The sequence below is a fragment of the Schistocerca cancellata genome, chromosome 9, assembly GCF_023864275.1.
Source record: "Schistocerca cancellata isolate TAMUIC-IGC-003103 chromosome 9, iqSchCanc2.1, whole genome shotgun sequence".
NCBI lineage: Eukaryota > Metazoa > Arthropoda > Insecta > Orthoptera > Acrididae > Schistocerca > Schistocerca cancellata.
Genome location: NC_064634.1, coordinates 249,268,954 through 249,294,073, shown reverse-complemented (window position 1 = coordinate 249,294,073; position 25,120 = coordinate 249,268,954). Strand labels below are relative to the sequence as shown.

The 25,120-nt window shown below is 41.9% G+C and overlaps 1 protein-coding gene across 1 annotated transcript in view; it reads left to right on the top strand.

Moving 5' to 3' along the window:
* Window positions 1-25,120, top strand: part of LOC126100186 (small G protein signaling modulator 1-like) — a 292,492-nt gene that overhangs the window by 170,690 nt on the left and 96,682 nt on the right. The window contains exon 17 of the mRNA XM_049910745.1: window positions 8,127-8,238. Within this exon, the coding sequence (XP_049766702.1) occupies window positions 8,127-8,238 (112 nt within the window). The remainder of the gene's footprint in view (window positions 1-8,126; window positions 8,239-25,120) is intronic.

Sequence of the window (25,120 nt, the reverse complement as noted above, 5' to 3'; positions counted from 1 at the left end):
TCAGAGAGAGTCCCTTTAGTCAGCCATAGTGCCAGTAGTGTCAATGTTGTTGTAACTGCCGTCTGCTTCGTGTCAGCTGTGCAGCGAGCTACATTAATTTAAGTATTAACTGTATTTTTCTTACTTGTCACTTCTTCTTCCATGTGTTTTTGCTTTTAGGAAGCTTTAATTGCCGAGTGCTAGTAATAGTGTTCCATAGATTTCATGTTTGTTTTGAATACAGTCAGAGAGAGTCCCTTTAGTCAACCATAGTGCCAGTAGTGCTAGTGTTTGTTTTCAATACAGTCCAGAGACAGGTAGTGTTATTTTCTACAAGAAGTGTCTAGCAACCACAGTTTAGTCAACAATCAGCCGCCTTTAGTGAATTAGCAGCCTAGTTAAAAGTTGATTAACTCTCTACAGTAAATTGATTTCTTAGCATGGATAGGATGTGTGACTGCTGTGTACGGACACAGGAGGAGCTGGCCACTGTTCGTGAACAGCTGAACGTATTGATGGCCGCGGTCAGCCGTCTTCAGGCTGCTGCCTCGGAGTGTAGCGGCAGTGGGGAGTCTGGTGTGTCGCATGGTACACCCCAGGTGTTACATGCTTCACCCACTGTCCCTGCTGTCGAGACATCTTCGCGGGTACCGGGTGCGGTTGGGCCGCCCTCTCCCCAAGGGGAGTGGCGGGTTCAGCAGCGTTTGCGGCGCACGAGGCGGAGGGTCAATGTGGAGGCTGGCCGTGTGGCATTGCCTGCTCTGCCTGTGAGTGGACGTGTGGCCGCTCCTTCAGCAAGGTCCGAGCAGGCACACGGGTGGAGGGGTTTATTAGTTATTGGGAGCTCCAACGTTAGGCAGGTGATGGAGCCCCTTAGGGAAATAGCGGAAAGGTCGGGGAAGAAGGCCAGTGTTCACTCTGTCTGCTTGCCGGGGGGTTTCACCCGAGATGTGGAGGAGGCCCTGCCGGCGGCGATAGAGAGCACTGGGTGCACACGACTGCAAATTGTTGCTCAAGTCGGCACCAATGAGTCCTGCCATCTGGGTTCAGAGGTCATCCTCAGTTCGTACAGGCGGTTGGTGGAATTGGTGAGGGCGGGAAGCCTCGCTCGCAGGGTGGAATCTGAGCTAACTATTTGTGGTATCGTTGCCAGAACCGATCGCGGTCCTCTGGTTTGGAGCCAAGTAGAAGGCTTAAACCAGAGGCTCGGACGATTCTGCGGAGATCTGGGGTGCAAATTTCTCGACCTCCGCTATCGGGTGGAGAAATGTAGGGTCCCCCTGAATAGGTCAGGCGTGCACTACACGCTGGGAGTGGCTACAAGAGTAGCGGAGTACGTGTGGAGTGCACATGTGGGTTTTTTAGGTTAGAGAATTCCCTCCCTAGGTCCGACAAGACGCCTCCTGAGACGCGGCAAGGTAGGAGTAGGCAAAATGCAACAGGGAATAATATTAATGTGCTAATAGTAAACTGCAGGAGCATCTATAGAAAAGTCCCAGAACTGCTCTCATTAATAAACGGTCACAATACCCATACAGTACTAGGGACAGAAAGTTGGCTGAAACCAGACGTAAACAGTAATGAAATCCTAAACTCAGATTGGAATGTATTCCACAGAGACAGGCTGGACAGTGAAGGGGGAGGCGTGTTTATAGCGATAAGAAGTGCAATAGTATCGAAGGAAATTGACGGAGATCCGAAATGTGAAATAATTTGGGTGAAGGTCATGGTTAAAGCAGGCTCAGACGTGGTAATTGGATGTCTCTATAGGCCCCCTGGCTCAGCAGCTGCTGTGGCTGAGCACCTGAAGGATAATTTGGAAAATATTTCGAGTAGATTTCCCCACCATGTTATAGTTCTGGGTGGAGATTTTAATTTGCTGGATATAGACTGGGAGACTCAAACGTTCATAACGGGTGGCAGGGACAAAGAATCCAGTGATATTTTTTTAAGTGCTTTATCTGAAAACTACCTTGATCAGTTAAACAGAGAACCGACTCGTGGCGATAACATATTAGACCTTCTGGTGACAAACAGACCTGAACTATTTGAAAAAGTTAACGCAGAACAGGGAATCAGCGATCATAAAGCGGTTACTGCATCAATGATTTCAGCCGTAAATAGAAATATTAAAAAAGGTAGGAAGATTTTTCTGTTTAGCAAAAGTGACAAAAAGCACATTACAGAGTACCTGACGGCTCAACACAAAAGTTTTGTCTCAAGTACAGATAGTGTTGAGGATGAGTGGACAAAGTTCAAAACCATCGTACAATATGCATTAGATGAGTATGCACCAAGCAAGATCGTAAGAGATGGAAAAGAGCCACCATGGTACAACAACCGAGTTAGAAAACTGCTGCGGAAGCAAAGGGAACTTCATAGCAAACATAAACCTAGCCAAATCCTTGCAGACAAACAAAAATTACGTGAAGCGAAATGTAGTGTGAGGAGGGCTATGCGAGAGACGTTCAATGAAATCGAACGTAAAGTTCTATCTACTGACTTGGCAGAAAATCCTAAGAAATTTTGGTCTTATGTCAAAGCGGTAGGTGGATCAAAACAAAATGTCAGACACTCTGTGACCAAAATGGTACTGAAACAGAGGATGACAGAATAAAGGCTGAAATACTAAATGTCTTTTTCGAAAGCTGTTTCACAGAGGAAGACTGCACTGTAGTTCCTTCTCTAGATTGTCGCACAGATGGCAAAAGGGTAGATATCGAAATAGACGACAGAGGGATAGAGAAACAATTAAAATCACTCAAAAGAGGAAAGGCCGCTGGACCTGATGGGATACCAGTTCGATTTTACACAGAGTACGCGAAGGAACTTGCCCCCTTCTTGCAGCGGTGTACCGTAGGTCTCTAGAAGAGCGTAGCATTCCAGAGGATTGGAAAAGGGCACAGGTCATCCCCGTTTTCAAGAAGGGACGTCGAACAGATGTGCAGAATTATAGACCTATATCTCTAACGTCGATCAGTTGTAGAATTTTGGAACACATATTATGTTTGAGTATAATGACTTTTCTGGAGATTAGAAATCTACTCTGTAGGAATCAGCATGGGTTTCGAAAAAGACGGTCGTGTGAAACCCAGCTCGCGCTATTCGTCCACGAGACTCAGAGGGTCATATACACGGGTTCACAGGTAGATGCCGTGTTTCTTCACTTCCGGAAGGCGTTCGATACAGTTCCCCACAGTCATTTAATGAACAAAGTAAGAGCATATGGACTATCAGACCAATTATGTGATTGGATTGAAGAGTTCCTAGATAACAGAACGCAGCATGTCATTCTCAATGGAGAGAAGTCTTCCGAAGTAAGAGTGATTTCGGGTGTGCCGCAGGGGAGTGTCATAGGACTGTTGCTATTCACAATATACATAAATGATCTTATGGATGACATCGGAAGTTCACTGAGGCTTTTTGCAGATGATGCTGTGGTGTATCAAGAGGTTGTAACAATGGAAAATTGTACTGAAATGCAGGAGGATCTGCAGCGAATTGACGCATGGTGCAGGGAATGGCAATTGAATCTCAATGTAAACAAGTGTAATGTGCTGTGAATACATAGAAAGATAGATCCCCTATCATTTAGCTACGAAATAGCAGGTCAGCAACTGGAAGCGGTTAATTCCATAAATTATCTGGGAGTACGCATTAGGAGTGATTTAAAATGGAATGATCATATAAAGTTGATTGTCGGTAAAGCAGATGGCAGACTGAGATTCATTGGAAGAATCCTAAGGAAATGCAATCTGAAAACAAAGGAAGTAGGTTACAGTACGCTTGTTCGCCCACTGCTTGAATACTGCTCAGCAGTGTGGGATCCGTACCAGGTAGGGTTGATAGAAGAGATAGAGAAGATCCAACGGAGAGCAGCGCGCTTCGTTACAGGATCATTTAGTAATCGCAAAAGCGTTACGGAGATGATAGATAAACTCCAGTGGAAGACTCTGCAGGAGAGACGCTCAGTAGCTTGGTACGGGCTTTTGTTAAAGTTTCGAGAACATACCTCCACCGAAGAGTCAAGCAGTATATTGCTCCCTCCTACGTATATCTCGTGAAGAGACCATGAGGATAAAATCAGAGAGATTAGAGCCCACACAGAAGCGTACCGACAGTCCTTCTTTCCACGAACAATACGAGACTGGAATAGAAGGGAGAACCGATAGAGGTACTCAAGGTACCCTCCGCCACACATCGTCAGGTGGCTTGCGGAGTATGGATGTAAATGTAGATGTAGATTACGACAGCTGCCATTCCTTCCACACCAAAAAATCCTTCCCATACAGCCTGACCAATCATGGACAGTATATTTACAATGATAAGAACTTCCTTGCTCAGTATGCTGAACGTCTCAGAAGGCTTTCACAGACAGGCAATATCCCCCAGACTTAAATAGATTTCCTGTGCCATATCCCCACACACCCCCAATCCTTCCATCACCACCAAGAACCAACTACAAAGGAGCCCCCTCTTTGTCACCCAATGCCACCCTGGATTGGGATAGGTGATTACATCCTTCATCAGAGCTCTGATTATCTGTTATCCTGGCCTGAAATGAGGGCCATCTACCTGATATACTTCCTACCCCACCTAAAGTGGTGTTCCATCACCCACATGGCCTCAACAACACCTTAGTCCATCCCTCTGCCACTCCCAGTTCCAACCCCTTTCTCCAAGGATCATATCCCTGTGGAAGATCCAGTGCAGAGACCTGCCCAACCCAACTATCCAGCACTTCCTGTTCCAATCCTGTCACAGCCTTATCCTACCCCTGGGCCACCTCTGAAAGCAGCCATATCATATACCAGCTCTGCTGCAATAATTGCACAACTTTTTTATATTGGTAGGTCTACCAACCAGCTGTCCACCAGCATGGATGGCCACTGCCAAACTGTGGCAAAGAGAAAAATAGGCCACTCTGTGGCACAACATATTGCTGAACATAACATGCCTGATTTCAATGGCTGCTTCACAACCAATGCCATACAGTTCTTCCCTTCCACCACTAGCTTTTCGGTACTGCAGGTGGGAGCTATAGTAACAACACATTTGTCGTTTACAAAATCCTGCTACCCCTCCCCCTTCCACACCCCACTCTGGATTGCTGCTTTCACTGAATGTGAGAGTTATGTTCTGGCTTCAGCAATCAGAGGTAATAGTCATGTATGCGTGAGGTGTGCCTGCTTGTATGAACATGTGTGTGTGTGTGTTTCTGTTTGTGTTTGTTTTCTTTCCTGAAGAAGACCTTGACCGAAAGCTCAGTGTGTAGCAGTTTTTTCATTGCACGTGTCTGCAACTCAACATGGCATCTTTACAGTGAGTAGTGATCTATCCTTTTCATAATACTCTGACATTCCAACCTGAACTTTGTTGGGTTCACTTTTTTATCAGAATTAACTTTTCTAAAAAAAATTACATATCAATTAAATAATTTGATTTTTGAATTGCAGTGAAAGGAGTGCATTATTTCTTATATGTTTGCAGATATTAATGGATTCCAGTGTAAACTTGTGTTGCTTAAATTGCAAGTAAACAAGAAAAATTTGTTTCATTTCTTGGGTTTCTGTGAACTGAAGCAAGAATACATGGAAATAAAATTTTTAAGATTTACTTCCATTATTGATGAAGTCTTCAATGTCTTTCATAGTCGCTTTAAAGATGTTAAATCTCTAGAGCCTGAAATTATTTTCTTTAATAATCCAAAGAAAGTCAGTGTTTTAAGTTTCAGAACTAATCTTCAAGAATAAATGTGCAGTTTACAAAATGATCTGTTCGTGCTATCCAAAAAAGGAACAGATAATGCAATTTTTGAAGTTACGCCAAAGATGGGGCCCAAAACTTGCAGAATTTCTTTGCTCTTAAAATAAAATCTCTTTTTGGATCAACAAACATTTTTTTCAGTGAACTACTTTACTCCTGCTCAGTGCTATGTAATAACTAATGAGTCATTGGAACATCAGCTTTGTTTCACTATGAAACAAATTGAAATCAATATTTTAGAGCTAATCAGGACCAAGTTAGATAAATCCAACCTAAATATTTAAATTTCTTACTAGTATTAGTACAAGAGTTTGAGACAAATCCACACATATTATAAAAGTGTATGTATGTATGTGTGTTCTACATCTCCTGTAAACCACTGGATCAATTTCAGCCACACTTGGTACACACTTACTACCTGCAAAGAATCACTCTGGGAGTAACAACCACCTACCTTCCAAAGGCTTGGGGGTGGAAGTGAAAAAGCACTGAAGCTCATGATGTGCGAATATCCTTACTTTAGTTATCCAGTATTTGAGATTGAGAGCACTTAGTGACTTGCAACAAACTTCACAAGCCTTTACGAAACTTTTTCTCGCTTAAAATCCCCACAAAATGATGAAAGGATAAAAGTTTATCATTTACTACATTTTCACTGTTCATGCAGTAAAACTGTCACATGAAGCAAGATGTTTTAATTTATTACTTGCTTACTACTAACTGTATTTGCGACACATTTTGTCAACAGTATTCACTTGTACCATTGAATGTACCAGCAAAATTTATCACAGTATAACACACTGTTCAGAAGACGTCAAATACTGAGACGAGTGAAAAAGTGCAGCATCGTGTATGATATTTTAATTTATTACTTCATTATTAGTAGCTCTATTCACATCACATTTCACAAACAGTATCCATATATGCCACTGAATGCACCTTCAAAAACAAGCTGTTGTAAGACACACACTACAGAAATTATGACCTCATAGATGTTGATCTGTGTGAAAATGGAACTGCCACATTTGCTAGAGGTACATGTGAAATATGTGTACAGATATGTGTGAAATATGTTACATATGTGTGAAATGTGTTTGACATGTGCATATGCTAAGCTGCTGGAACAATTTCATTCAAATTCAGTACACATATTAGTTATGATCTGGAAAGAAATACTGTGGAATTAAGAGCCACCAGACCCCTGTTTTGGTGAGGGGTGAAGGAGGAGATGGACAAGAGAGAGGGGAGAGAAGCAGATGGATAGAGGGGGGGTGGAATAGATGGACAGAAAGAGAGGATGGAGGAGGTGGACAGGAGAGGTGGTGAAGGAGGAGATGGACAGAGAGAGGGTGGAAGGAGGAGATGGACTAAGAGAAGATTGGAATAAATTCATACCCAGGTAATGTCACGTAAAGAAATAAAATTCAGAGCTGTAATAGTTTACGTCTTATGACATTTATGTATGTTGAATAAGGAGGGCTCACAATGCACAACAACTGTGTCATTCCTGCAATTGGCTATTGTGGCTGTGATGAGCTGTGACAGTATGATGTGAGTCAAGTTGGAGGGAGAAGCAATTGCTAGAGGAGAATGACTTGCAAGCCACACTTTGCCAGGCTTCCTCTATGCTTTTATGAATTAGCTCCATCAGCCTTACCTTCACAACCCTATTAAAGTGCAGGGCATGCTCAGTGGTACCCCGTCTTGTGACACTCCCAAGCAGACTGGCTCCAGTGCAGAGTGCACCCGATCAGAAGTCATCAGCTCCATTAGCTCGCCATATGGTTCTGTTGAGGTGAGGCCGATTGTGGGACTGGAAAATCTCAACCGTGTGCATATTTGTGTCACTAATGAAGGAGACTGTCTTTTTCAGGTCACGGCCTATGTCAGATGCCCTGTTCCTGGCCAAGCAGTTCTCAGCCCACTATTAGTATCTGATCATCTTTAGCTAAATGCATACATAAAACCCCAAAGCCTTCTGTCACCTGATTTGAGCCCTTTATTCAGCTTAAAAAAGTGAATGACCAAATAGCCTGGGCCTAACTTCTCCTGGAACTGGGATCCTACACTTTTGGCTTGATTATTATGCAGCAGCAGTGTTTTCTTCTTCCTAACATTAGCAATGTTCCTGGTTTACTTGATCATGGACAATATCTGCTGTGGATTTCAAATTTTGAGTCCTGTACATAGCACAAATTTTCAGTTGTCCCTTTAGATGCAAGGAAAATAGTTTGGCAAAAGTAAAAGGAGGGGTGATATAATGCAGAGTACCCACACAAGTTTAAAAGATATTTAGGTTAGAAGCCAGAAGTTGCAGTTTGATTGTAAAGGGATGCTATTTTGAGTTTCAATTTATCATAAAGATTCCTTTCCAATTTCAGGTGTTTGAAGACAATATTAGTGATGGTGCAGACATAAGTTATGGTGCACAATTAGAGGAACAGCAGAATGAACATAATCATCTGGAAGAAAAGTTTGCAGCTCAATGCGCAGGTAACATGCATAAATGGTATATAGCTCTTTGTAAATATATTAATACAATACTGATATATTCAAGTGGAGCTGCATTTATAAAAAAAATTCAAACAGAGCTTAACTGAAGCATATATCAATTTGAATATTGGGTATTATTATGTAACTGGATAGTTAAAAAAAATCTACTCTCCAAGTGGTGGCAGACTGTTGTGATTGGCAAGCTTTTAGACCCTTGTTGTGGACTGTGTAGGATGAGAGTTGAAAACCTGAGAGCTTAAAGGTGGAAGACAGGATAATATGCTAGACAGAGATTACTACTAAAACATCATGTACGAGTTAGTAAGAGTGAGTAAGCTAAGTGCATTATACATAACGGAAGTGGGAGGGGGGGGGGGGGGGGGTGAAAAATAGACGGGAAAGACAATGTGAAAGATGTAGAAAACTAAAACCGAGTGAAGCAAAGAGTAGTTACAGTGAAGAACAGCTGAGACAGAAGAAGTTAACGTAAATTAAGGCCAGGTGGATGGCGAGAACCAAGGACATGTTGCAGTGCTAGTTCCCACCTGCGGAGTGCTGAGAAATGTTGTCTGGGGGAAGAATCCAGATGGTGCGTGTGGTGAAACAGGCACTGAGGTCACAAATGTCATGTTGTAGAGCATGCTGTGCAACAGGATATGGTGAGTTGCCAGTATATATCCTCTGCCAATGCCCATTCATCCTAATTTATAATGTGGTGGTAATCATGCTGGTGTAGAAGGCTGAAGAGTGTTTGGATAATAGCTGGTATATGATGTGTCATTTCACAGGTGGCTCTCCCTTTCATAGTATATGTTTTGCCGGTTACAGGGCTATTATAGGTGGTGGTAGGAGGGTGCATAGGGTATGGCAAGTCTTGCAACAGGGACAGTCACAGGGGTAGGAGCCATAAGGTAAGGTGCCATAAGGTAAGGTGCAGAGGAAGCATAGATTCTGACAAGAATATTGCAGAGATTGGGAAGGTGACAAAAAGCTATTCTAGGTGTGGTGGGCGAAATCTCAGACAGAATGGATCTCATTTCAGGGCATGATTTTAGGAAATCATGGGTCTGTCGAAGTAGCTGATTAACCCATTACAGACCAGGATAATACTGAGTTACCAATGGTGTACTCCAAAGGTGTTTAGTGGAGGGATCAGCAGTACCAGAATTGGATGTGATGGCCCAGGAAATCTTCTTTTTAATTAGGCTGGCGGGGTAATTACATGCAGTGAAGGCTGAGGAGAGAATGCTGGTGTATTGCTGTAAAGAGCCTGCATCCGAACAAATACGTTTGCCTAGGATGGTAAGGCTGTATGGGAGGGAACGTTTGAAACGGAAAGGATGAAAACTGTCAAAATGTACATATTGTTGTTTGTTGGTAGGTTTAATGTGGACGGAAGTGCATAGCTGGTCTTTGGTGAGGACAAGATCAACATCAAGGAAACCTATGATGTCCTTCCTACTCACCTTAATCAACTTTATACTTACCAACAACTACTTCGCCTTTGATGGGCAGACATACAAGGTGTACAACTTTGCTTCCGCCATTTGCCGATAGGTGGTGACAACGGTAAGTAGCGGTCGAAAGAAACAGATCGCAGATGTCAGGCAGTTATCTTGGACCTCGGTCAACATAACCTCATTCAAACATCAGTCAATTTGCGTCTGCATCATAAAGTTGTTCTTGATTGAAAATGTCAGTTTATGAGCCCAATTCTTGTCATTTGTGGGAGGTGTTACTGTTTTGTTTCAATATGAAAAAAACAGCTGCTGAGTCTCATCAAATGCTCTCAAGTATGTATGGTAAGGATGCTATTAGTGAAAGAACGTGCCATTAATGATTTCAACACTTCAAGAATGGTGATTTTAACTTCATAGACCGGGATAGTGGTGGAAGAGAGAATGTTTTCGATGATGCAGAATTGGAGACATTGCTGAGTGAAGACTCACATCAAACTCAAGAAGAATTGGCACGATTAGTGGGAGTGACACAGCAAGCCATTTCAAAACGTCTCAAGGCTATAGGCATGATTCAGAAACAAGGAATTTGGGTCCTGTGTTAGCTGAAACCAAGAGATGTTGAACAGCATTTGTGTGTTTGTGAACAGTTGCTTCAGAAGCAAAAACGGAAGGGATTTCTGCATCGCATTGTGACCAGGGATGAAAAATGGGCTCGTTATGATAGCCATAAATGCAAATAATCATGGGGATATCCTGGCCATGTTCATGCGTAATGGCCAAACCGAATATTCATGGCTCCAAGATCATGCTCTGCATTTGGTGGGACCAGCTTACCGTCATGTACTATGTGGTGTTAAAACCAAGTGAAACAATCACAGGTATTCGTTAACAAATGCAATTAATTTGTTTAAGCAGAATATTAAAAGACAAACAGCTGCAATACAGCAAGAGGCACGATAAAGTGATTTTGCAGCACAACAACGCTCGACCCCACATTGAAAAAGAGATAAAAACGTAATTGGAAATGTTAAAATGGGAAGTCCTACCCCACCTGCCATTTTCTCCAGACATTGCTCTTTCTGGTTATCACCTGTTTAGATCAGTCACAAATTTGATCGATTCGTGGATCGATTCAGAAGATGAAAAATTTTTTCAACATGGGATTCGTACACTGCCTAAAAGATGGGAGAAAGTAGTGGCCAGCGATGTAACGTGCTTTGAATGATACATGTGTAACCAGTTTGTTTCATTAAAGCCTCAAATGTTGGGGAAAAAATGATGGAAGTAAAGTTGTACAACTTGTACAAACGGATCAGGGGCATAGCCATGGGAACCAGGATAACTCCTTCCTATGACAACCTTGTGATGGGTCACTTGGAAGGGGCTTTCCTGGGATCCATAAGTCTTCAGCCCCTGTTTTGGTTTAGATACATTGATGACATCTTTATCATATGCACTCATAGTGAGGCTGACCTGCCAAAAGTCCTGGAATATCTGAATTCCTTCTCGCAATTAAATTTCTGAATCCCATGCCACTTTCCTTGATGTTGATCTCATCTGCACTGAAGGTCAGCTACACACTGCTGTCCACATTAAACCTACCAACAAACAACAGAACTTACATTTTGACAGTTGCCATCCTTTCCATGTCAAACATTCCCTCTCATACAGCTTTGGCATCCAAGGCAAACATATTTATTCAGATGCAGACTCTTTACAGCAATACACCAGCATTCTCACCTCAGCTTTCACTGCATGTAATTACCCCACCAGCCAAGTTAAAAGGCAGATTTCCTGGGCCATCACATCCAATCCTGGTACTGCTGATCGCTCCACTAAACAGCTTAGGAGCACACCATTGGTGAACCCATATTATCCTGGTCTGGAATGCGTTAACCAGCTACTTTGACAGAGCCAGGATTTCCTAAAATCATGCCCTGAAATGAGAGCCATTCTGTCTGAGATTTTGCCCACCACACCTAGGATAGCTTTCTGTCGCCCTCACAGTCTTTGCAATGTTCTTGTCAGACTCTATGCTCCCTCTGCACCCATCTCACTCCTGTGACCATTTCCTCTGCAAGACTTTCCCTATGCACCCTCCTACCACCATCTATAATAGACCTGTAACTGGCAAGACATATACTATCAAAGGGAGAGCGACCTGCGAAATGACACATTCATGTACCAGCTATTACCCAAGCCCTGTTCAGCCTTATACACCGGCATGACTACCACCAAATTATCAACTAGGATGAATGGGCATTGGCAGGGGGTATATACTGGCAACTCGCCATATCCTGTTGCAGAGCGTGCTCTACAACATGACATTTGTGACCTCGGCGCCTGTTTCACCTTTCACGCCATCTGGATTCTTCCCCCAGACATCAGTTTCTCAGAACTCCGCAGAACTCAGAACTAGCGCTACAACATGTTCTTTGTTCTTGCCACCCACCTGGCCTCAGTTTATGTTAATTTTTTTCCATCTCAGCTTTTCTTCACTGTAACTACTCTTTGCTTCACTCAGTTTTAGTTTTCTACATCTTTCATCGTCTTTCCCATCTCTTTTTCACCACCCCGTCCCACTTATATTACATACAATGCGCTTAGCTTACTCATTCTTATTAACTCATGCACGATGTTTTAGTAGTAATCTCTGTCTTGCATAGTATTCTGTCTTCCACCTTTAAGCTCTGGGGTTTCAGATCTCGTCCGAAGCCGTCCCCAACAATCAGTTTTTTCTTCTCATCTCGTACGATAAGTCTTCCATGACCCGTGGTACTGGGTGACTTTCCCAAAATCTACCCCTTTTCCTAGACTTCGCCAGTCCTTTTCCTTCACTGTGCTTGCTTCCCCATCAACACTTCTGCCTGACGAAGGAGACACTGGCTCCAAAAGCTTGCATATCACAGCAGTCTTCTATGTGTGTGTTCTGCTCAGCTTATCAGCTTTTGCCTTTACATATGTCTGCTTGTGTCTCTTATGTGTGGATGGATATGTGTGTGTGTGTGTGCGCGAGTGTATACCCGTCCTTTTTTCCCCCTAAGGTAAGTCTTTCCGCTCCCGGGATTGGAATGTCTCCTTACCCTCTCCCTTAAAACCCAAATCCTTTCGTATTTCCCTCCCCTTCCCTCTTTCCTGACGAGCCAACCGTTGGTTGCGAAAGCTAGAATTTTGTGTGTATGTTTGTGTTTGTTTGTGTATCTATCGACGTGCCAGCGCTTTCGTTTGGTAGGTCACATCATCTTTGTTTTTATATATACATATATATAAAAACAAAGATGATGAGACTTACCAAACAAAAGTGCTGGCAGGTCGACAGACACACAAACAAACACAAACACACACACAAAGTTCAAGCTCTCGCAACAAACCGCCACCCCACCAGGAAAGAGGGAAGGAGAGGGAAAGACGAAAGGATGTGGGCCCCAAGGGAGAGGGCAAGGAGCCACCCCAATCCCGGGAGCGGAAAGACCCACCCTAGGGGGAAAAAGGACAGGCATACACCCGCACACACACACACATCCATCCGTACACACACAGACACAAGCAGACACCTGTAAAGGCAAATGTCTGCTTTTACAAATGTCTGCCTGTGTCCGCGCATGTGCGGACGGACATGCGCGTATGCGCGACTCCCCACCCTCTCCCCCAAAACCCACATCCCACCGTTCCCCCACGACGAAGCAACGGTCTGCCGCGAAAGCCTGAACCCTGCGTGCATGCCTGCTCTTGTCCGCGCGTCCATCGACCCTCCAGCACTCCCACTTGGCAAGTCCCATCATCTTTGTTCCCAGATATATCCCTCCCACGTGGAATGCTTCCCTCTATTACACACACACACACACACACACACACACACACACACACACACACACACACATATATATATATATATATATATATAAAAAGAAAGATGATGAGACTTACCAAACAAAAGCGCTGGCAGGTCGATAGACACACAAACAAACACAAACATACACACAAAATTCTAGCTTTCGCAACCAACGGTTGCCTCGTCAGGAAAGAGGGAAGGAGAAGGAAAGACAAAAGGATGTGGGTTTTAAGGGAGAGGGTAAGGAGTCATTCCAATCCCGGGAGCGGAAAGACTTACCTTAGGGGGAAAAAAGGACAGGTATACACTAGCACACATACACACATATCCATCCGCATATACACAGACACAAGCAGACATTTGTAAAGGCAAAGAGCCCAAACTCTTCCCTCCCTTTTGTGTGGGATATGTGTGTGTGTGCGAGTGTATACCCGTCCCTTTTTCCCCCTAAGGTAAGTCTTTCCACTCCCGGGACTGGAATGACTCCTTTCCCTCTCCCTTAAAACCCACATCCTTTCGTCTTTCCCTCTCCTTCCCTCTTTCCTGATGAGGCAACAGTTTGTTGCGAAAGCTTGAATTTTGTGTGTATGTTTGTGTTCGTTTGTCTGTCTGTCGACCTTTCATTTGGTAAGTCACATCATCTTTGTTATATATATATATATATGACAGAGGGAAACATTCCACGCAGGAAAAATATATCCAAAAACAAAGATGACGCGACCCACCAAACGAAAGTGCTGGCACGCCGACAGACACACAAACACACACACAAAATTCTAGCCTTCGCAACCAACGGCCGCCCCGTCAGGAAAGAGGGAAGGAGAGGGAAAGACGAAAGGATCCGGGCTTCAAGGGAGAGGGCAAGGAGCCACCCCAATCCTGGGAGCGGAAAGACCCACCCTAGGGGGAAAAAAGGACGGGCACACACCCGCGCACACACACACACACACACACACACACACACACACACACACACACACACACACACACACAAGCAGACATACAGAGGCAAAGAGTTTGGGCAGAGATGTCAGTCGAGGCGGAAGTGCAGAGGCAAAGATGTTGTTGAATGACAGGTGAGGTATGAGTGGCGGCAACTTGAAATTAGCGGAGATCGAGGCCTGGTGGATAACGGGAAGAGAGGATATATTGAGGAGCAAGTTCCCATCTCCGGAGTTCGTATAGGTTGGTGTTAGTGGGAAGTATCCAGATAACCCGGACGGTGTAACACTGTGCCAAGATGTGCTGGCCGTGCACCAAGGCATGTTTAGCCACAGGGTGATCCTCATTACCAACAAACACTGTCTGCCTGTGTCCATTCATGCGAATGGACAGTTTGTTGCTGGTCATTCCCACATAGAATGCATCACAGTGTAGGTAGGTCAGTTGGTAGATCACGTGGGTGCTTTCACACGTGGCTCTGCCTTTGATCGTGTACATCCTCCGGGTTACAGGACTGGAGTAGGTGGTGGTGGGAGGGTGCATGGGACAGGTTTTACACCGGGGGCGGTTACAAGGGTATTAGCCAGAGGGTAGGGAAGGTGGTTTGGGGATTTCATAGGGATGAACTAAGAGGTTACGAAGGTTAGGTGGATGGCGGAAAGACACTCTTGGTGGAGTGGGGAGGATTTCATGAAGGATGGATCTCATTTCAGGGCAGGATTTGAGGAAGTCGTATCCCTGCTGGAGAGCCACATTCAGAGTCTGATCCAGTCTCAGAAAGTATCCTGTCACAAGTGGGGCACTTTTGTGGTTCTTCTGTGGGAGGTTCTGGGTTTGAGAGGATGAGGAAGTGGATCTGGTTATTTGCTTCTGTACCAGGTCGGGAGGGTAGTTGTGGGATGCGAAAGCTGTTGTCAGGTTGTTGGTGTAATGGTTCAGGGATTCCGGACTGGAGCAGATTCGTTTGCCACGAAGACCTAGGCTGTAGGGAAGGGACCGTTTGATGTGGAATGGGTGGCAGGTGGAGGTACTGTTGCTTGCTGGTGGGTTTGATGTGGACGGACGTGTGAAGCTGGCCATTGGACAGGTGGAGGTCAACATCATGGGAAGTAATAAATAATTTTAATAAATAATTAATAAATTAATAAATAATTAATAAATTAATAAATAATTAATAAATTAATAAATAATTAATAAATAATAAATTATTTTATCAATAATTGATTGTTTTTGTTGTTAAATATTGGGTGTAATGTATGTGGCAATTATTGAATTATTGTGACAATAACTTTGCACTACATAGTTAAAGAAATTGTTCAGTATTTCAGTTAAAGATCTATTTGTTTGTTGTATTGATGCAGCAAACTAAGAAACTCGCCATACAATACACAAATAAGTGTTTGTCTTTTGAATTGTTGCAAAGGAGAGTGAAGAAGTGGTCCAGATTTTAAAATGTCATCTCGTCTGTAGTTCAGCCAAAGGTTGCAAGTGCTTGCTACACATACCAGCAATTTATCTGGTATGGATCTAGCTTTCATCAGTTGGACTCCAATTCCATGGCAGGATATATTCTGTAACAAAAATTAAGGTGGAGTAATTAAAATCTGTAGTTTTAGGAACTCAGTCAGTAAAAGCCATATAGTATTATATTCACGTATCGTAATTGTATCTTGCTGACTGCATACCTATATGATGTAGCTTCCTAAATCAGAAGTTGCTAGTTATATTACAAAGATCAGAATGGTTGGCTGATATTTTGTTTCAGGCGTGCAAATTCTAGTATTGTTGATACACATTTAGACATGAAATAATTGTACCTAGCCCACTGAGCTGTTACTGCCTATCTCAGGAAAGTGAGAGGTGTAAGTTGAGGAAGGCTGCAGCCCTGGAGGAAGGAACTAATAGTTCTGAAAGCCAAGATGCTTTTTCACATTTAAGAGCATATATCAATAGTGCCAGAAATTCACCTCCTGAAGATAAGTAATGACCAAATATTCTGTGCCTTTGTAATTTTATAGTTTTTTCAAGTAATGGAAATTCCACACTGGAAAAAATAATAAAAAATGTGGAAAGGCACTTATTTGCTTGGAAGGTTTTCAGGTGTAGCCTCAGATCACACTGTCTAAACAACACAATATTTGTGTGAGGCAGCTTATCATCTACAGGTGTGACTGTGGCTGCCTATTGTGTCTTACCAGTTTATAAGCTAGTTCACTGGAAAATTCAAGACACCAAGAGACAGAGCCACAGTGCCAACATAAGTTTGTTGACATTTGGATCCTCCTGTTGGAGATATGATCTGTGGACTCAGCACATGGAGTACAGCTGCAAGCTGCAGACCCTCATGCTCATTTCTACAGCAGGGTGTCCGGATGTGAATACCCTGTGTGATGACATTATCATGACATATCTTGGAACTTGTGCTTTTCCAGTGAATCACCATATAAATTGTCAGCCTCAGTTGCACCTGAGAGTGACAAGCAGCCACCTAGTAGAAATATTGTGTGGTTTAAGGAATATAATCTGATGCAATACTTGAGAACCTTACAAGCAATTATTATGTCAGGAGACAGCAACTCGTGGTCTTGCGGTAGCATTCTCGCTTCCTGAGCACGGGGTCCCGGGTTTGATTCCCGGTGGGGTCAGGGATTTTCACCTGCCTTGAGATGACGTTGTTGTTGTTGTGTCGTCTTCATCATCATCATTTATCTCCATTACAGTCGGAGGAAGGCAATGGCAAACCACCTCCACTAGGACCTCCCTAGTACGGCGGTGCGGGTCTCCCGCATTGTTCCCCTACGCTCTGTCAAGGAGCATGGGACTTCATCATCATCATCATTATGTCAAGAAAGTGTCAAAGAGCACATCAAGCAACCATTTGTCTGTAGCTCATTGCTCTATGTGTGTATTTGGGGGGGAGGGCGGGGGCATGCATTTATACTTTATAAATGCTGGAAACTGTCACAGCAGTAAATTATCTGTGGTCTAAAATGACCCTACATGGAAGGATCACATTAACCGACCTTAGCTAATGAAGTTGAATTAAATGAGGAGATAGAGAAGATGCAAAGAAATGGGGTATGTTGCAACATGGCTGTTGCTACCAGAGAGGCACTGAGCATGTCTGACAGGATTGTTTGTAAAATTACAAGAGCATACATTTTAAGAAGAGTTTGGCAGCATGTTACTTCTTCCCACAGACATCTCCCAAAATGGCCATGACAGGAAAATCAGAAAATTAGAGCTCATATGAATTACTAATGACAATTGTGTTTCTCACATGCCACACACTATTCACAAATGGAAAAAGAAAGGGGAAAATAATACCATTCACAGCGATACCATCTTTAAGTACCTCAACACACATCATTAACCAGTACAATGCTTTATTAAACCAGTAGCTCTTCTGGTCTTCCAACCTACAAGATGTTTATTCTATTTGACATGGAAGATTTGCACACCATGAAGAAAACAAATAGGTGTGAATATCTTAAATAAAGTATAGGAGATTGTCCTGGAATGAAACTTATGTTTCCATTGGAGATTGTGTATAGAAAGATTGTACATAGAAACGAACCTTTCTGGTATATTAAAATTACACGGGGTGAACCAGAACTTTACTAAACAAACTTTCATAGGTTGTTCAGGGATATCTTCTGAGTATTTTGGTATAAGGAACCCATGGTCTGTAGCAGCTCATTACAAAATAATAATGAACAGTGAATAGGACTGTTTGCATTCACCAAAACATACAAAACAATACATAGAGTAATGCACCAACTTTTATACAGTGCAAATTCACTATGACATTGCTTCAGCCAGTGCGGGAACAGTGGAGCATAGGGTCATTTTGCTGCTCTTCTGTTGCATCCAGTGAATACGTACACAGGGTGCATGATCAGCCACCTCTGCATCAGTAAACATATCCATGGGACTGCTTTGTATCACTGTTAATACACAACTAACACTATCAGAAAACAAAACCCTACACAGACTGATCAGCACTGAATGTGAACTTCAGGGCTACAGGATAAGGAGGGCATTACTGTTGTTGATAGCAGGTGTATAGCAGGGTGTAAACGACCCATAATAACCGCGAGATCTGGGAAAAACCAGGGAATTTTTTAGAATTCTGGGAATTTTCATTGTTTTAGTTTTCTGTTAAATTTTTGTAATTTTGACTGGTAAGAACCAATACTCAAATGAAGGATATTACTGTACCCGTGACTGCAGAATAATGTTGTTGTTGTGGTCTTCAGTCCTGAGACTGGTTTGATGCAGCTCTCCATGCTACTCTATCCTGTGCAAGCTTGTTCATCTCCCAGTACCTACTGCAACCTACATCCTTCTGAATCTGTTTAGTGTATTCATCTCTTGGTCTCCCCCTACGATTTTTACCCTTCACGCTGCCCTCCAATACTAAATTGGTGATCCCTCGATGTCTCAGAACATGTCCTACCAACCAATCCCTTCTTCTAGTCAAGTTGTGCCACAAGCTCCTCTTCTCCCCAATTCTATTCAATACCTCCTCATTAGTTATGTGATCAACCCATCTAATCTTCAGCATTCTTCTGTAACACCACATATCGAAAGCTTCTATTCTCTTCTTGTCTAACCTATTTATTGTCCACGTTTCACTTCCATACACGGCTACACTCCATACAAATACTTTGAGAAACGACTTCTTGACACTTAAATCAATACTCTATGTTCACAAATTTCTCTTCTTAAGAAATGTTTTCCTTGCCATTGCCAGTCTACATTTTATATCCTCTCTACTTCGACCATCATCAGTTATTTTGCTCCCCAAATAGCAAACTCCTTTACTACTTTAAGTGAAGTGTGTCATTTCCTAATCTAATTCCCTCAGCATCACCCAACTTAATTCGACTACATTCCATTATCCTCGTTTTGCTTTTGTTGATGTTCATCTTATATCCTCCTTTCAAGACACTGTCCATTCCGTTCAACTGCTCTTCCAAGTCCTTTGCTGTCTCTGACAGAATTACAATGTCATCGGCGAACCTCAAAGTTTTTATTTCTTATCCATGGATTTTAATACCTACTCTGAACTTTTCTTTTGTTTCCTTTATTGCTTGCTCAATATACAGATTGAATAACATCGGGGACAGGCTACAACCCTGTCTCACTCCCTTCCCAACCACTGCTTCCCTTTCATACCCCTCTACTCTTATAACTGCCATCTGGTTTCTGTACAAATTGTAAATAGCCTTTCGCTCTCTGTATTTTACCCCTGCCACCTTCAGAATTTGAAAGAGAGTATTCCAATCAACATTGTCAAAAGCTTTCTCTCTAAGTCTACAAATGCTAGAAACGTAGGTTTGCCTTTCCTTAATCTTTCTTCTAAGATAAGTCGTGTTCCAACATTTCTACGGAATCCAAGGTGATCTTCACCGAGGTCGGCTTCTATCAGTTTTTCCATTTGTCTGTAAAGAATTCGCGTTAGTATTTTGCAGCTGTGACTTATTAAACTGATAGTTCGGTAATTTTCACATCTGTCAACACCTGCTTTCTTTGGGATTGGGATTATTGTATTCTTCTTGAAGTCTGAGGGTATTTCGCCTGTCTCATACATCTTGCTCACCAAATGGTAGAGTTTTGTGAGGACTGGCTCTCCCAAGGTTGTCAGTAGTTCTAATGGAATGTTGTCTACTCCGGGGGCCTTGTTTCGACTTAGGTCTTTCAATGCTCTGTCAAACTCTTCACGCAATATCATATCTCCCATTTCATCTTCATCTACATTCTCTTCCATTTCCATAATATTGTCCTCAAGTACATCGCCCTTGTATAGCCCCTCTATATACTCCTTCCACCTTTCTGCTTTCCCTTCTTTGCTTAGAACTTGGGTTCCATCCATTCGACTTTACTCCACCCAGCTCATATAGCCCCGTCCACTTTTGTCTGTGGAAAGTTTATTTCTAGATGTGACGAGGATTCTCCTGACACAGGCATCACATACACTATGCATGCATTCAAAAATCAATTTATGATTCATTCAGAAATAAAAAAAATGTTCAAAAACCAACAAGGATGTGTTTTAAAATCATATGAATAATCAATAGACCAGCGTGCGCTGAATGCTTTGTGAAACAAGTTTTTTTCCTCAAGGTTATGTATTAGGCACCCCCCTTTTCCTGGTAGCATCTAGCTGCTTGCTGTGACTGCTTGCATAGCCATCAGCCACATTCCTGTAGCCAGAAGTGGGAGAATCTACTACTCATATACGACTCAACTGTGCATGCGCATGAGCCCGCTAGTAACTGCTAGAATGAATCTAATGTAAACAGTTGTGACTTCACAATCATCGGAGGCAATTTGTTGTTATGAAGCATTGCATTGTCTTCCTAAAGTCTTTGACACAGTTTGGTGTTGGCAGATGCTTGCATGAGCATAGTGTGTTGTCATATAAGGCACATTTCATTTGTAATTTAAGTTATTTTCATTTTTTCTCTCATTTATGTTTTATTGTTGAAGTATTATTCTGCAAAAAGAAATTATTCAGGTAGTGAAGGGAGACGAAAATTTAATAGTCATGGGTGACTGGAATTCGTCAGTAGGAAAAGGGAGAGAAGGAAACATAGTAGGTGAATATGGATTGGGGCTAAGAAATGAAAGAGGAGCCGCCTGGTAGAATTTTGTGCAGAGCATAACTTAATCATAGCTAATACTTGGTTTAAGAATCATCAAAGAAGGTTGCATACATGGAAGAATCCTGGAGATACTAAAAGGTATCAGATAGATTATATAATGGTAAGACAGAGATTTAGGAACCAGGTTTTAAATTGTAAGGCATTTCCAGGGGCAGATGTGGACTCTGACCACAATCTATTGGTTATGAACTGGAGATTAAAACTGAAGAAACTGCAAAAAGGTGGGAATTCAAGGAGATGGGACCTGGATAAACTGAAAGAACCAGAGATTGTACAGAGTTTCAGGCAGAGCATAAGGAAACAATTGACAGGAATGGGGGAAAGAAATACAGTAGAACAAGAATGGGCAGCTTTGAGGGATGAAGTAGTGAAGGCAGCAGACGACCAAGTAGGTAAAAAGACGAGGGCTAGTAGAAATCCTTGGGTAACAGAAGAAATATTGGATTTAATTGATGAAAGGAGAAAATATAAAAATGCCATAAATGAAGCAGGCAAAAAGGAATACAAACGTCTCAAAAATGAGATCGACAGGGAGTGCAAAATGGCTAAGCAGGGATGGCTAGAGGACAAATGTAAGGATGTAGAGGCTTATCTCATTAGGGGTAAGATAGATACTGCTACAGGAAAATTAAAGAAACCTTTGGAGGAAAAAGAACCACTTGTATGAATATCAAGAGCTCAGATGGAGACCCAGTTCTAAGCAATGAAGGGAAAGCAGAAATGTGGAAGGAGTATATAGAGGTTCTACACAAGGGCGATGTACTTGAGGCAATGTTATGGAAATGGAAGAGAATGTAGATGAAGATGAAATGGGAGATACGATACTGCGTGAAGAGTTTGACAGAGCACTGAAAGACCTAAGTCGAAACAAGGTCCTGGGAGTAGACAACATTCCATTAGAACTACTGACAGCCTTGGGAGAGCCAGTCCTGACAAAACTCTACCATCTGGTGAGCAAAATGTATGAGACAGGCGAAATACCCTCAGACTTCAAGGAGAATATAATAATTCAAATCCCAAAGAAAGCAGGTGTTGACAGATGTGAAAATTACCAAACTATCAGTTTAATAAGTCACAGCTGCAAAATACTAACACGAATTCATTTAAGACAAATGGAAAAACTGGTAGAAGCCAACCTCGGGGAAGATCAGGTTGGATTCCATAGAAATATTTGAAAACGTGAGGCAATACTGACCCTATGACTTATCTTAGAAGCTAGATTAAGAAAAGGCAAACCTATGTTTCTAGCATTTGTAGACTTAGAGAAAGCTTTCGACAATGTTGACTGGAATACTCTCTTCCAAATTCTAAAGGTGGCAGGGGTAAAATACAGGGAGCAAAAGGCTATTTACAATTGGTACAGAAACCAGATGGCAGTTATAAGAGTCAAGGGACATGAAAGGGAAGCAGTGGTTGGGAAGGGAGTGAGACAGGGTTGTAGCCTCTCCCCGATGTTATTCAATCGGTATATTGAGCAAGCAGTAAAGGAAACAAAAGAAAAATTCGGAGTAGGTATTAAAATCCATGGAGAAGAAATAAAAACTTTAAGGTTCGCCGATGACATTGTAATTCTGTCACAGACAGCAAAGGACTTGAATGAACAGTTGAACAGAATGGACATTATCTTGAAAGGAGGATATAAGATGAACATCAACAAAAGCAAATCAAGGATAATGGAATGTAGTCGAATTAAGTCGGATGATGCTGAGGGAATTAGATTAGGAAATGAAGCATCAAGGGATCACCAATTTAGTATTGGAGGGCAGCAGGGAGGGTAAAAATCGTAGAGGGAGACCAAGAGATGAATACACTAAGCAGATTCAGAAGGATGTAGGCTGCAGTACGTACTGGAAGATGAAGCAGCTCACACAGGATAGAGTAGCATGGAGAGCTGCGTCAAATCAGTCCCAGGACTGAAGACCACAACAACAACAACAACAACAACAACTTCCCCTGTTTGTGTGTTCGTGCTACTTAACAGTGATTTTGCTGTTGGCTGACTACATCACATGTTCTATGCTCTGAATATCGGCTGGCGAGATTACATGAGATGAGCTATGACTGGCTTACAAAAGTGCACCACATTCTCGATTTCAATGATTCGGAAAGTAACATGCAATGTTTGGTGAACTTCCAATGTACACTTTTGTAATACAAAAATACATAGCGCACATGTTGCTGCACTGCAAAGATATTTCACTTAGCACGGAAAAAGTGTGTTTTCACTCGGGAGAAAGTGTATTTTTAACTGGGAAATCTAGGAAAAATCTGGGAATATTTTTTCCTTGTCCATGTATACACCCTGCATGAACAAACGGAAATAAGGTAGATAGTGCAACTGTCAACATTTGCACAGTTATGTACTGTTTTCATTACAATACAGATCCAGAGATAGTAGGGGCAAGAAACCAAATGAAAAGCAATAATGCTGTAGCATGTCACTGGAGACCGTGGGTCCCTTCTATCAAAATACTCACAAGGTATCCCTAAACAATCTTTGAAAATCTGTCAGAGTTCTGATTCACCTTGTGTACTGGATCATATCTTGAACTTTTAATCCACCCGTCCCTCACATCATTTGTTGATTGTCTCAGTCTTTACAGTTATCTCTTTTAATAAGCTTTGAGCAGAGTAAGTTTTACAATAAACTTTTTTCTTACCTTCTTGTCTAGTAATTGGCTCCAGTTCTTCATGTCTAGGGGCTGATTCTTGAAGTTGAAATTTTTGACAATGTAGATCGTCATGGTTCCAGTTGATGTAATTATACTGAAGTAAGCCTGCCATAGAATTTCTGTTTTCATGTTAATTTTATTCTCTCACATTTTTCTCTATCACACTGTCATTACAATTTCCATGCCAACAAAACCGTAAATTACATTGTTATTTCCAAAAATAAAAACATGTCCGATCACGCCAATGGCACTCCCTCTAACAGTTGACTCTGTGTTACTAACAATATTCCAAAGAGTTTACAAATTTTCTTGACAAATGAATTTCCATTAATTTCTATTATTATTTTATAAATAATCCAGAAATACATTTAATAAATTGTACTAAATTATGTAATTAATGATAGAAATTTTAAGTGTGGCAAATATTTTGCAATTTCAGTTGTTTCTTAAAAAAAAAAAGTTCAACTGTATATTCAGAGCTAAAGTGCGCGTCATTTATGACGGCGGCCAAGTTTAGGTTCGTTCTGCGCATCTGACGCCACAAAACACAGTCAGCCAATGAACAGAGAACGACGTTGCCAGAGCTCGACTGCAGTGCATGGCACGGACGAGTGTCTTCAGTTTTAGAGACGTTCAGTCATAAATAAAGTAATTGAACAAAAGCAATGTCTTGATAACAGACTTTCTTTTATAGAAAGTTTGGAAAAAGCATTCTTTATACCGATTGCTTCATATTCTATTAATTAATTAAACCAAACAAGCTATAATCCTCCTAATTCAGGCAAGGAAAGATGTTTGTATCATTCTCATTAACCGCTTTTTTGCAATAAAGAACAGCGGTAATTGTTTATTTCCTATTGCACTTCGACTAAACGTGAGTAATTCATAATCATACCAACAGTGTTTGTTGGTATTTTGCGTGATATTTCAAAGTCCTCTGGGAGGTATATCGAATGACGAGCTGCGTTAGCGTAATGGTTACAGTGTATGGCTGCTAAGCGAAAGGTTCTGAGTTCAACCCTTGATCGATGCATAATATTTTCTTTATTTAAAAACAATATCAAGTGTCTTACTTCATGAATTTTATTCGTTTGAATGTAATTTTTTGAAATTTCTAGTGGCACCTAAAATCGACCATACGGAAAGTATACGCTATGGACATTACCTCTGCAAACTCTTCAAAATTCGTGCAGTGGTTTACTACATCTAATGCTGCACAATAGCTGCGCTGAACATCAAAACAAAATTAAGTCATTTATGGGGGGAAGGTATCAGTCAAGAAAATGTGTAAAAATCAAATTTTTG